The following is a 14,362-nucleotide window of genomic DNA, read 5'->3' on the forward strand; positions in this document are numbered from 1 at the left end:
CAAGGGAGTGGCATGTTACAGTGGATGAGCAATAGGGGGGTGAGTATCCTGCATAGTGCAGGGAGTTGGACTAGATGGCCCAGAAGGTCCCTTTCAACTCTATCCTTATCCTCCATTGTTGTTCCTCTTATATTTGTGAAACAGCCTGGGGGGTGAAATAGTCTGGGGTGTCTGAGTTGGAATAGCAAAGCGGGCTGCATCCTGATTGGCCCTGCCCCTACAGCTCCTGCCCTCCTTCCCTGGATGCTAGCCACTTTGCTCTCAGATGCCTGAGAGAGACACACAGAGAGCCCTGCCAAACCCCTAATTACCTGCTATGGCTCCTGCTGCAGGGAGAGACAGAGACAGAGACAAACTACAAATGAGCCCCAAACTGCAAAAGAGCCCCAAACTGAAAACCAGCCTTGAATGAGCCCTCATTACCTCCTATGGCTCCTGCTGCCAGAGAGAGAGATCTGTGCCTGATGGTGTCCCCTGGGTCCTGGTTGCAATGGGCTTTCTTGCTAGTGATTCTATAATTCTTTGACTCATACATTGGTCTTCATAAAGCAGTGTGTGTACTGAGCCTCTTGGCTTAGCCTCAGAATTTCCCAGTCTGCCGTGTGTTTGGCCTCTTTTGCCATTAGCAGTAGTTGACCCTGTGGACCATTTCAGATTAGAAATAAGGCGGAAGACAGTGGCTTGCTTACGGCAGCTCCCCCCACATCACCCCCTACATGCCTTGACCAGGCTTTCTCAACTAGTCTTTTGTGAAACCCTGGGATTTATTGATGGCCCTGGAAGGGTTTCCCGGATGGGTGGGAGTTAATTTTTTGTATATATTTTTGAATTTTTAAACATTTATTTGGAGTTGACCATATAGGATCACGTTGACCTGCTCCCCCCATCCCAAAATGGACGATAGGCCTGGAGAGGGTGGGAAGTGGAGGGGTCCTGGGTGGACGTGTACACAGCTCTGCTTCCCAATCATTTTTGCAACGTCATACCTCTTCTGGGGTTTCTCAAAGCCTGAAGAATGTTTCTCAAGGGGAAAATGTTGAGAAAGGCTGCCCCGGCCCCTCCTGCAGGATTCTACTTACCACAACTTGAGCAGCATCTCTTCCCCCCCCCCCCAATGTGTTGGGTGCAAAGCCCAAGTGAGGTCCCTGATGCCACCACATTGACCCTCCAACATGCATAGTAACAGAAATGACCACTCATCACTCTGGATACACAGGCAGCAAACATGTTTCCCCCTCCAAAAAAAGCCTTCTTATTTACAAATGGATCATTTTACAGGAATACAGTTCAATTTTGACCTTACAGAGAATAAATAAAGAAACTATACACTGGCAATCTAAGCCTCCATCTCCATGTACAGGACTACTTTTAGAACTATGATCTACAGTTATAAACCAAGCAGTCTGAAATATATATTTTCTCAGGCTGGAAACAACATGGCCCCTCAGGGTCTTGGTACAGCAGAGGAGCCTATTAGCCGTAATGGTAACATAGAACATCTTAGAAGGATGTGTTCTGTATTCGGAGAGCAGTGTACAAAACAAGAGATTCTACCACTACAAATAGCAAGACTAATGTATAATATAAACTGCACCCACAAGGGCCTTCCAGCGTACGTGTTTTGAACAGCGGCAGCCGCACAGCATGTGAACCTCTTCGGAAACGAAGGCAATCTTTCCACAGTCATTTGTGATATAAGCATTGTTGATGCAAAGGAAATATGCAGGGGGAAAGTCCCTGAAGAATTTCTGTTAGCATTTAAGGTCCTGGCACAGATTTTTACTATTTGTAACAAAGGCATACTTCAACTCCTGACATTTTGTCATCACCTTTGCCTGCTGTAGAGAATAAGCTTGTAGAGAACTTGAAATCTGACTCCTTAATTCATGGCTCAGAGGGACATGTTTTCACTTTTAAAAAAAGATCAAGAAATTGAATGTTTTTCATTTTTTAAAGGTTGATATTCATCCTTAGTTTGTGGAATAACTTTCCAAATTAAATTAAAACAATATCTTGAAAACAGAGGGTTAAAATGTCTCCCCAAGTTTGTTTCCAAGGGACTACAGAACTTCAGCTAGGCCACAACTCAAAGCCTCACATGTCCTCAGAAGGTTCCAGAATTATAGTTTGTATGGGGTGCCAACCTCCAGGTGGAGCCTAGAGTTTTGGTTTTGTAACTGATCTCCAGGCAACAGTGATCAGCTCCCCTGGATTGTGGACTGCTGTGGTCCTCCCCTTCCCCACACCACACCAAACCCTCCCCGCACCAGATCTCCACCCCCAAATCTCCTGGACCCAAAATGCACATGTCAGAAAATGCACTTTCAATGTGCCTTGGCAGCTGGAAAATTCACTTTGAAAGTGCATTGGAAGTGCATCATTCATCATGTGCATAATGGGCCCTGGTGTTTCCCACCGCAAAGGTGGCAACCCTAAAACTGTCATCCAGGGTTCATTCTTCCTGAAGGGGCCACAGCACTATGAAAAGAGCCCTTGTCATCTCTTGGAACTTTGCTTTCGGCAATCTATCCGAGGCAGCTGAAGAACACATCATACATTTTATGCTGATGTAAACCCAGGTCAGATTATGGCTGGCACAAGCTGAATATTTCATGCAGCGAGAGAGAAGAAGATTTTATGCTTCCGAATATGTTGGAAAGCTCGAACGGTTCCTATTTCCTGCAAATATATTGTAAATCTACATAACATTTTTTAAACTTTTGTTTTTACAGAATTCTATATACACATAAGCATTTGGATTATACCAAGCCAGAGTACGGACAACTTCTTCTAATGAGGCTGTATCCCCACCCCATGTGGGTAATATATTAGATCTTGTGATGCACCATGGCAAGTAGGTGCACTTATCCTACCCCTAAAATGTAATTTAGACTGAACCCTGAACTTAATTTCACATAAGAGAGCCTTGAAATAGGTTTAATGTCCAAAACCAGCTGTGAGGTTGGTTTTTCCTCACACCTGTTCCCAAGAGAAATCAACCCTTGGTGCTATTGGTTGTAGAATCACAGAATTAAAAAGCTAGAAGGGGCCTAAAGAGCACTCTGTCCAAACCTCTGCAGCATGCAGGATGACCTCAAGTATCTCTGTCAACCAAAGACCCAAATGCCTGTTCTAATACTTCCAAAAGTATTCGTGGGCAACCTATTTCATCACTGAAGTGCTCTTATTAAAAAAGTGTTCTTAATATCTCACGGATATCTCCCCACCCTTAATTTAAACCATTATTAGGAGTTCTATACTACCAATTGAAACAGAGCCCTACCCCCTTCGATCAATGACTTTATAAGAGTCATCGTCTCACCCCCGGTGCTCTTAGCAATCCATGTGTCGCAGCCTGCAAGAGGAGAAGATTCCTTACCACAGAGTCAGTGAGATGGATAGGAACACTGTCCCCTCACCTTTCTTATATCTCTGATGCTGTCCCTCTAAGATCAGACCAAGTCTCTTAGGGACAACTTCCTGTTTCCTGCTGATTCTCTCTCATTTCTGCCTAGATTAGATTACGGATTACCGTTTTACCTTTCCTGCATAGAATGGAGTTCTCCAATTAAAAGTTATTCGTTTCTTTGTACAATCAAAGTCTGCGCTTTCTTTGTTGCTTTTGACCTATATGCACACAGTGGCCAGCAGTGCCACATTGCACACTAGCTTACTTAAACCCTCTGCACACTAGCTTACTTAAACCCTCTGCTAAATTCTCTGGATATAGCAGGCCCATCCCCATCCCACTTTTCAATATCCATCACCCTGAACCTCCTCTTCTCCCTTTTGAACATCCCCGTTTCCCTCAGCATTTCTTTGAAAGGGTTAATCTCCAGACCCCTGGTCATTTTTGTCACTCTCCACCCTAGAGAGTGGAAACTCTTATAGAAAGTTTCTATGCCCTTTCTATAAAAAGGCCCCCAGAACTGGACCCAATACTGCAAGTGGAGTTTGAACAGTATACAGTGGTCCCATCACACCTCGTACCCTAGACACTATGCATCTGTAGACACACCTTCAGGTGGTATTTATCCAATTGACATTTGTAAGTTCTTTTCTCGATTATTCCCCTTGCCCTAAAACATTAGCAGTCCTTCAAGATGCCAACAAGGTGGCAATCTTCCGTATGCTTGCATGGCAAAACATCTGCTTTTGGAACAGGGACTCAATGGAAGCTTCCTAACAATATATGCATTCTGCAGAATGAGAAAATCCACTCACAGGTTGAACCGTGCACCAAGCAGGCCCTGATCTTGCGCCTGACTGCTGTGCAACGTGAAATCAGTGCAGAAAGCGTATGGTCTGAAGGCACTGAGCAACCACATCGGACTCTTGGGAAGAGAAAAACAGAACTGAGGTGGCTTAAAGGTAAGGTGACCAGGTTATCCCACTTTTGGGGGGACATCTGGGGGTACCTGGCAAACTGTACTTATGTTGAAATTAAAAAATATATATATAACAATACTATTTTTGCTTTCTAGGCGTTCTATGAAAATTTTTGTTGCTCCATATAGACCGAATTTTTAATCAAGAACCACCCCTCTGGTCAATGGTGTCCCGCTTTACCAATGTTAAAATCTGGTCACCTTACTTAAAGGAAAAGATGACAAAATGCAGAGGAATGCCACTGAAGCAAATGCCTCGAACCACCTGTAAACCAGCCCTGCAGACGTACAAAGTTTTGGTGGGAAAACAAGAGAAAGGGTGTGATGCTTGAGCTTCTCAAGAGACTAAGACAAAACAGCCAGGCTGATAGTGCTTCCTTTGGTTGTCCTTGGCTAGTAATTCCAAGGGATAGAAGAAGAAGAAGAAGAAGAAGAAGAAGAAGAAGAAGAAGAAGAAGAAGAAGAAGAAGAAGAAGAAGAAGAAGAGAAGACTAGGTTCTTATATGCTGCTTTTCCCTACCCGAAGGAGGCAAAAAGCGGCTTACAGTCGCCTTCCCATTCCTCTCTCCATAACAGACACCCTGTAGGAAAAGGAGACGTGCCACAGAGCATAATTTATAGCTTGGTGTGGCCGAAGTGAAGAGCATGGGTTCTATCCACTTGTCCCAAAGTCCATTCGCACGGTGCATATTGGAAGTGGGCACGAAGCCTCCACGGCTGAGCGGGGAAGGGAGGGGAAGCATTCCATCTCTCAGCCCAGACAAAACATTCCCTAGAGTAGCCTTGGAGATCCACAGAACAATCCGTTCTTTCCCCTTATCAACGACCTGCACTTTCCAGGCCTCCCTTACAGTCTGAGAATGATACTTTGAAAGCAGATGTTCCCAGGTGGTCTGAACATCTACCAAGAGAATCTGGTCCCAAACTCTTCTGTAACCTTCACTTATTAGTGCTGCCATCCCCCCCCCCGCACACACATACACTTTTGGCAACCAACTGATGATGCCAAACACCCCCCTCCCACACACACACACCAATCACACATGAGGCAACAGGACTGTATTTGCAACTCCCCATTCCTCTCCTTAGCCAATGACTCAAATATAAAAACTACAGAGGCCTAGAGATTTGCTTCACTGAGCTTCTTCAAAACCTCTCAAACAGGACCTGCCACCCATGTTGTGTTAGTGCCCAAAGCAGAAATTCCAGCTGACAAGTCCCCTCCTGCTGGGGTATTGTATAGTCCCATCCACCAGGAAAGCTTTTAAGGCCCTGGTCCTGAACAAAGGCAGGAGGAACCAGATGTCTCATTCTCTTCATGCCGTTATAGAATCATAGAGTTGGAAGGGGCCATACAGGCCACCTAGTCCAACCCCCTGCTCAATGGTAGATTACCAAAAGAAGAAGAGGAAGAGCTGTTTTTTTATACCCTGCTTTTCCCTGCCCAAAGGAGCCCCAAACAGCTTCCAAACTCCTTTTCCCTCCTCTCGCCACAACAGACACCCTATGAGGTAGGTAGAGCTGAGAAAGCTCTAAGAAAACTGCTCTGCAAGAACGGCTATAAGAGGACTGTAACTAGCCCAAGGTCCCCCAGATGGCTGCATATGGAGGAGTGAGAAGTCATACTCAGTTCTCCAGATTGGAATCTGCCACTCTTGACACTGGCTCCTCCCAAGGAAGACGAAATCAGCAGGCCAAAATGATAAGTCTCACAGCCACTCTTGTTTAGTGTATAAACCATATAATTTCTGGGCAATCAGAAAGGGCTCTTAGGTATATTTTTCCCCATTTTCAAATATTTCTTCAATGATTGCCACTGCAGAGTCTGTAATCCATTTAACTGTAAATTAATTTCAGGCCACGTAGGAGTAAAATTGCCTCAAAATAGAGAGCTTAAAGCCAAGAGATACGTCTTAATTTACTGTTAAATGGATTACAGACTCTGCAGTGGCAATAATTGAAGAAATATTTGAAAATTTTTGGCCTGCTGATTTAGTTTTTCTCTTATCTGTAACATTCGGAAATCAGCGGTGTAGTTCCTTTTCATTGAATCCTCCCAAGGAAGAGCTGCTCTCTCTTGTGCTTCAGCACCACCACAGCAGTTGGCCAGAAGGAGACCTGCAGCTATCTGCTCAGAGGGGAGAACTGCAGCCATCAAGTCAGTGGTGGTCACATGACCCAAGGACCCAATAAGGTTCTATCTGGTCCTATAAATCTTGTGGCCTGGCTCCCCAGTCTCGGGCACTACAGACTCAAGGACTAATAAAATGGGAGAGGGGCAAAGGCTTGCTGCTGTGGGGGTCTGCTCTATTTGCATCTGGAAATTGTGAACGGAGACCACCATGGCTAACCCACCACATCGAGTTTGGTCCTGGAGTCCTCCCAGCCCACCTTTGGGATTCCAAGTGACAGCCTGCCTGTCAGTATGTAATTTCTTCCACAATCCTGACAAGTTCTCCGTAAGTCTCCAGGAAACAAACAGGATCTACGTAACCCGTCAAAATCCATGTACAATGTTCTGTCCCCCTTTAAAGATACCCCAAGCTGACTTCCTCAAGTGGCACGTCTCACCCTCTCTCACAGCAGGGTTACTTCAGGCATCCTCAGGTCTTCCTTACCACCTCTGCTTTGCAAAACCAACCACTCTCCTGCCATAGCTTGATGCCTCATTAGCCAAGGTCCTGGGGGCAAGCAAAACAGGGGTCTGAAACCCCCTACAACCCCAACTGGCACTTCCAACAACATTCATGGGCCAATATCCTACAGCAGTGGATCTCCACCTAGGGGTCAGGACCCCTTTGGGGGTTGAATGACCCTTTCACAGGGGCGGCGGCAGAGCAAGCAGCTTGGCCGGGGGGGGGGCACCATCCACACAACAACCTTGGAGGGTAGATCGAGCATTCGTCTGTCTGGAGCAGCAGAAAAGAGCAAGATCGGCATGGTGGGACAAGAGGCAGAACTGAACTGCCCCGGAAAAAAAACAATTTATATTCAATCATGAACAATGGATCTTCACGCCATTGGTCAGTTTTGATTTAATTTCTGTGAAAGGGTAGCGGCATTAGGTAGGTTGAGGACCACTGTCCTACAGCAATATCTTGAAATTGACTTCTGAAGTGGGACTGCCACAGCTGTCAATCAACTGAACATTCATTCTCTCTGTTTACTCGCAGGTGAGTTCATCCTTTGTATGAATAAAGCAAGGCCAAGGTCGATGGTGCAAAATAGGTACGAATATTTTATGACTCCGTTTTTCTTTAACAGATTCCCTGCGTGTTTCGTCGAAAAGGCTTCTTCAGGGGTACCTGTTCGTCTTTCGGCGATTCGTCAAAAAAGAGTAAATGGTTGGCAAGTATACTGGAACAGGTTCCCCTGAAAAAGCCTTTTCTTGACGGAACACATAGGGGATTTTTTTTTTAAAAAACGGAGTAATAAAATATTTGTACTTGTTTTGCACCATTGGCTTTGGCCTTGCTGTTTTCATACCTAGTGACTGGCGCGGCTCTCTATTTTCTTGTCCATTCACACTTCACAAAGATCCTGTGGCAGCCATGTGGTCTGTCAAACAGATGTCTCTCAGGTGTGTGGGTGCTTGGGTTGCCAACTCCGGGTCGGGAAGCTCCTGGAGATTTGGGGGTGAAGCCTGGGGAAGGCAGAATTTGGAGATGGGAGGGACCTCAGCAGGGCATAATGCCCCGGACTCCACCCTTCCAAGGAGTGGTTTTCTCACTGGCCATTAATCTTTGTACTTTGGAGCTCCCTTGAAAATCTGGCAGATATCCAGGTCCCACCTAGAGGTTGGCAACTCTCCTGGGGGCCCAATTCCAGTTGGGACCACAACATACTGGGAGAAGGCGCATGAGCCTTCCCTTCCATGCCTTGGGAGGGGACCCAAGAGATTGGGTAGGGAGAGCACCTAGTTCAGGAGCTCCAGATCTGGGGATCAGGTAGCACAAGGCATAAACATGGTTGTGTAAACTCCAAGCTTAAAAAAAAACATCTTCTGCACAAATCTTACAACAGGGAAGGCTGAATTCTGTAACCTGTATAAAGTGTGCCAATTAAGTACCTTTGCACACTACTCCTTATTTTGGTTTGCTGGTTACGGGGGAAGACTGAAGCTCTGCCTTCAACACCCAGAAATCTTAGCTGCTCATCTGGCGTTTAAGATACATTGTGAACTCACTTTCTGATGTATCTTTGCGGTCCTAAGAACTAGAATCCTGTTTTGTTTTTAAGTTGATAGTCTACAACAGGGGTAGTCAACCTGTGGTCCTCCAGATGTCCATGGACTACAATTCCCATGAGCCCCTGCCAGCAAATGCTGGCAGAGGCTCATGGGAATTGTAGTCCATGGACATCTGGAGGACCACAGGTTGACTACCCCTGGTCCACAGAAGCTAAGCCAGCACATCATGCATTGGACAACTCATCCCATGCTTTTTGTGTTCCTATGGGTTCAAGTTTTTCTCGTCATATCTCGGAAGCTAAGCAGGGTAGGCCCTGCTTAGTATTTGGATGGGAGACCACCAAGTAGTCCTGGGTCATGACACAGAGGCAGGTAATGGCAAACTACCTCTTAATGACTCTTGCCTTGATAACCCCATTGGGTTGTCATAAGCCAGCTGTGATTTGACAGCAAAAAAAGGGGTTGTGCTCTCATTGGCCAGACATACTCTAAAATTGGGATAATACAGAGAAACAAAAGATAGGGGTCCATTGCATACATATAGCCCCAAACATAAACTATCAGCTAAGCACTTTCCTATTCTGTCTGCCTCTTCCCGATTCCATCTTCAGGACAACACTCAAAATGTTTAGTATACCTCATTAGTTCTTCCTCCTTTTGCAGAAAAAAAAATGCATTCGTGAATCAGAAGCTTTAACATGTACAAGATAAATAAACATTTGTTTCAACCTTTGCCAGTCCAAAGCACGGCACCTTGAATAAGGGCATGCGGCAGACCTGGTCAGATCCCACCTTCTTGCCTTCGGTGGCTGATTAAAGTCCCAACTCTGCTACTCAAAGCAATGGAAAGTCCAGGTGGAGCTGCTCCAGCGTGAAGTGTGGGGTTTCTTTGAGAGGCGATCCAGAGTATCTGGGGTAGGAACGAGAGGCATTGACTACGAAGTGGCCGTTTCTTCAAGGAGCCGATGGATTTCCTGGAAAGAAGGCCGGGCTTTGGTATCTCTCTTCCAGCAGCTGAGCATTAACTTATACACGGGATCAGGGCAAAGCGCAGGCTGTGGGAGGTAGGTCTGGAATAGATGGGAAAGATAAACAGTGAAAGAAAGAAGAGCTATTCCTTTCCCAAGGGCATCAGAAGGCAACCATGATATTAATACAACTACTTTTTCTGGCACAGAGTGCTCCTGTAGTCTTTTAGTCCAGGGGTAGTCAACCTGTGGTCCTCCAGATGTCCATGGATGTGCATTTGCTGGCAGGGGCTCATGGGAATTGTAGTCCATGAACATCTGGAGGACCACAGGTTGACTGCCCCTGTCCATTTTGTAATCATTGTTTCTTACATTAGCACTCTGTCCTCCAAAGAGTTTGAGGGATCTTATGTGGCTCCCCCCACCTCTTTATCCTTACTACAATCCTATGAAGTAGCTCACAATGCTGAAAGTGTGATTTATTCTGAGACATTCCAGAAACATTATGGCTGAGAAGATTTAAATGGAGGACTCCCAAGTACATAACCTAACACTTGTTCCCAGTAAGACCCTCAACAAGGTTTGGGTTGGTGCTTCCTGGTGCTCATTCTCCTGGTCCTCCAAAACATCACTGAATGGCAGGGGGGCCAATCGGAAGACGCTTTGCACCTCCTGATTGGCCCCTCTGCTTGTCAGTCTGGGGGCAAAGGCCCAATCCAGGGTTTCAATCCCAGACTGAGCCCTCCGCCACTGGGCTTACTGTTTTATTTATACCGTGAAGTGCGGTATACAGATTATCCAAAGAAGATTGTGAAATGAAATCTAGAGAAAGTTTAAAGCAAGAAGGTCATGATTATCAATGTTTTTTAAAAATGTGCAACCTTTAGAATGATGTAAAATTAAGAAAATGTATGGTTTTGAAGATTCTAAATCTGTGTTGGAGACACAGATCTACAAATGATGAACATCTTATAGCAAAAATGTATAAACATTTGCTGAAATTTGATACAGAAGAGGAACAGAGTGTATGACAAAGTGGTACAGGAACTTTGGTTATAACATACAATTTGAACAATGGGAAATAATGGGGTTGAAGGGTATTAAATGTTCCAGTCTTAGAGACTTTTTATAAGATGATATAAAGGTGGTATAGGACACCAAACAGATTGGGTAAAATGTATAAGGATGTTCCAAATGAATGGTGGAAATATGAGCATTAACCAGGCACATTTTATCATATGTGGTGAACTTGCTCTAAAGCAAAGAAATTTTGGGCACAAACTTTCAAATGAAACCAGAAATATTCTTGTTAGGTTTGATTGACAGAAAACTAGAAAAGAAGAACACAACTTTGTTCTTATGTATGACAACAGCAGCACAAATATTGTATGCTCAAAACGGGAAAACTGCAAGGATTCCTCCTTTAGAAGACTGATGAAAATGTTTCAGAACTTGCTGAAATGGCTAAACTTACATCATTACTCAGAGGAAAGTCAACAACTTCCTTTATTACCGACTGGAAACCTCTTGTGATCTTGCAACACAGAGAAAAATGATTTGATGACTTATGGTTTTAGAGAGTAGCAATGATACTTAGGGAAAAAGAAGAGTTGGTTTTTATACTCCACTTATCTCTACCAGAAGGAGTCTCAAAGTGGCTTACGATCACCTTCCCATCCTTTCCCCACAACAAACACCCTATGTGGGAGGGAGGTGGGGTAGAGAGAGGTCTAACAGGACTGCTCTGTGAGAACAGCACTATCAGGGCTGTGACGAGCCAAGGTCACCTAGCTGGCTGCATGTGGGGGAGGAGCAGGGAATCAAACCTAGCTCGCCAGATTAGAAGCTGCCGCTCTTAACCATTACACCACTCTGGCTCCCAAGATGTAGAAAACCATTTAGATATAAAAGATAAATTTAAATTAATAAGCGATGTCTTATGATATGGAAGACTGGGATCGAAATCAATTGTCATGAGTTTGACATGTCTGTTCTTTTATTATTTTCTTTTCAATTGTACTGCTGTTTCTATTTCTGCCTTTTCTTTTTTAGTTGTATTGAAATGATTAATAAAAATTTATGTACAAAAATAGTGTTGTTACTTAGTCAAGACCTTTTATTTGTAGAAAGAGGTAACTCTCTTTCTATTCTTATTCTACTTGACAGCTACACAGGATACAGGAGGGATTCTGCAGTCTCTAGAGGAGACCCAAAACATCCAGCCATCATCTCAGGCTCTTTGACCTATCCATTAAAAAATGTTATTTCCTGCAGAGGTTGGAGGTAGGTTTGGACCAGAGGACCATTTAAGAGTCTATCCATTCAACCCCCCCCCCCTTATAAAAGAACATTTGTTGCTTCCCCAGGTGTTTCCGTACCTGCCGCCCTTGATCCCTGAAGAACTCGCCGGTGTTCTCAATGACTTGCTCATCTGAAAGCTGAGAATAGGGCTGCTCATGGCAAAATGTGAAGGTCTCCCAGAGCGTCACACCAAATGCCCACACGTCACTGGCTGTGGTGAACTTCCCCTAGATAAAGAAGAAGAACATGAAAGAGGAAGTTCTTCAGCTGCCCCAGAAAGATGCTGAGACTCTGGTCAAGACAACCATAGCACGAGCCAGAGGTCAACATGACACAGGCACATTGCAACCATCAATTCAGGTGGATTGGTCTGAATCAGGAGAACAAAGTTCAGTGGGACCTTTAAGACCAACAAAATTGTATTCAAGGTAAAATCTTTTGTGTGCATGTATGCTTGGAGCTGGGTACATCTGGGGAGTGCAAAACCTCAGCCAACACCAATCGGCTGGCGATCCCTGGCCCCAAAGAAGCATGTTTGGCCTCAACCATTTGGGTCTTGTCAGAGCTAAAACAATGCTGCAGGGCCTGCAAAATACAGCTGTTATGACAGGCATTTGGTTGATGTCAATTGAACCAGCAACATCTACTGGGCCCCTAGAACTCCTCCTCCCATACAGATATGCCCATTAAATACATCAAGGGGCAACTGACCAATCTATGGGGTTACAGTTACAGTTGATATGTTAACATTTCAATTATGACTGCTGTTATTGTAACTACTGGTTGTTACTGCTACTGCTCCTATCACCACTTCTACTATCTCTATTATTGAATTTACTAGTAATCAAGCCCGCTGTAGTCACAATACAGTGGGCGCTAGGCAAGGGAGCCCCCGCCAGCCGCGCTGCGCTTCCTCCCAGAAATCCATCAATGCGCTCTGCTCCTGGACCTGCTTGCACTGTTACGATTATCAGTTAGTAGTATTAATGTTATAGTTATTTATATGTTAGAGCCTCTTGTGGTGCAGAGTGGTAAGGCAGCCGACATGCAGTCTGAAAGCTCTGCCCATGAGGCTGGGAGTTCGATCCCAGCAGCCGACTCAGCCTTCCATCCTTCCGAGGTCGGTAAAATGAGTACCCAGCTTGCTGGGGGGTAAAGGGTAATGACTGGGGAAGGCACTGGGAAACCACCCCGTATTGAGTCTGCCATGAAAACGCTAGAGGGCGTCACCCCAAGGGTCAGGCATGACTCGGTGCTTGCACAGGGGATACCTTTACCTTTACCTTTATTTATATGTTATGGATTGTTTCTTGAATTGTTTATACGTTTTATGTAAAGCGCCCTGAGCCTCTGGGGAGGGTGGTATATAAATATATAATAAATAAGTCAATAAAATAAATAAAGGATTGAGACAGAAGAATATGTTTTGGCTTCAGTTGTCCCAGGGGGAAGCTAAGGGTGCAAGAAGATTACCAAAAGAATGCTCTCCCACGACATCCAGCGGATGGGGAGCACGGCTCGGCCCTGGATCCTATAGTAGTCGCCACTGTAGAGGTTCCGGCTCATTCCGAAGTCAGCTATCTTGATGGTGTAATGCTTCCCCACTAGGCAATTGCGTGTGGCCAGGTCTCGGTGCACAAAATTCAGGGAGGACAGGTACTTCATGCCAGAAGCAATCTGTGTAGCCATGAATTTCAGGTCAGTGTAGCTGAAGATGACAAGACGAGCCAGAGGAGAAATCAGGCCAACGGCTGAGCCGGCATATTGTCAGGCAACAGGCAGCCCTGTCCCTTTCGGGCAAGGCAGCACAAAACACACTCAAAGATGAACAGAACAATTTGGCAGGAAGAGTAGGAACAACAACTGTGGTCCTGATTCTGCAGATTAATTTGTAGAGAGGTGTGTTTGGCCTTTCTTGAAAGTTCAATTGGCAATTTTAAAAACCCTGGGATACAAATCCTGCCCTGGGGAACAGTAGATGACCTTTTACTAACTTTTAGCTCTATGATTCTAAGTCCTAAAGCCCTCCAGGGCTTTGTGTTCCTATTTCCTATTTCCCAGGGTTCAATGCTCTCGAGGAGTTGTGTTTTTGTCTTGTTTCCCCCTTAGCATTTTGGAAGCTTAATATAATTCCCAGAGTTTTCCCAGCCTATTCTCTGCACTTTTCCAAGTCTTCTTTGCGGCAAAGTTTTGGGAAAGATTGCATCAAAGACTGGATGCCTCCAGCGTGGGTGAGAAAATTGAGACTTTCCTAGTTTCATCCACACAGTAGCCATTTCCCCTGACCATATCTCTGTGGCCACTAGGGGAGTTGTAATTAATTCTTTTTTTAATTGGCAACTGAATATTGAAAACAAGCCATGGAAAGAAGCCATTGGCATAAAAACAACATAAAGCAACATTCAACATCATGAATAATATTAAAATAGTACAAAAAGACCATTAAAACTGCTGAAAAAATGGAATACTTTCCTGAGAGCCTCCTATTCTCTGAAATGACCCTTCTGATGGTTCTT

At 44.8% G+C, this 14,362-nt stretch overlaps 1 protein-coding gene across 1 annotated transcript in view; it reads right to left on the bottom strand.

Annotated features, from left to right (window-relative positions):
• Positions 1-1,211: 1,211 nt before the first annotated feature.
• DDR2 (discoidin domain receptor tyrosine kinase 2) overlaps positions 1,212-14,362 on the bottom strand; it is a 59,858-nt gene continuing 46,707 nt past the window's right edge. The window contains exons 15-18 of the mRNA XM_077332573.1: positions 13,320-13,554; positions 11,924-12,073; positions 8,784-9,647; positions 1,212-8,655 (exon numbers count right to left, since the gene is read on the bottom strand). Of these exons, the coding sequence (XP_077188688.1) occupies positions 9,513-9,647; positions 11,924-12,073; positions 13,320-13,554 (520 nt within the window). The 3' untranslated portion in view covers positions 1,212-8,655; positions 8,784-9,512. The remainder of the gene's footprint in view (positions 8,656-8,783; positions 9,648-11,923; positions 12,074-13,319; positions 13,555-14,362) is intronic.

Source organism: Paroedura picta, chromosome 4 (assembly GCF_049243985.1).
Source record: "Paroedura picta isolate Pp20150507F chromosome 4, Ppicta_v3.0, whole genome shotgun sequence".
Taxonomy (NCBI): Eukaryota; Metazoa; Chordata; class Lepidosauria; order Squamata; family Gekkonidae; genus Paroedura; species Paroedura picta.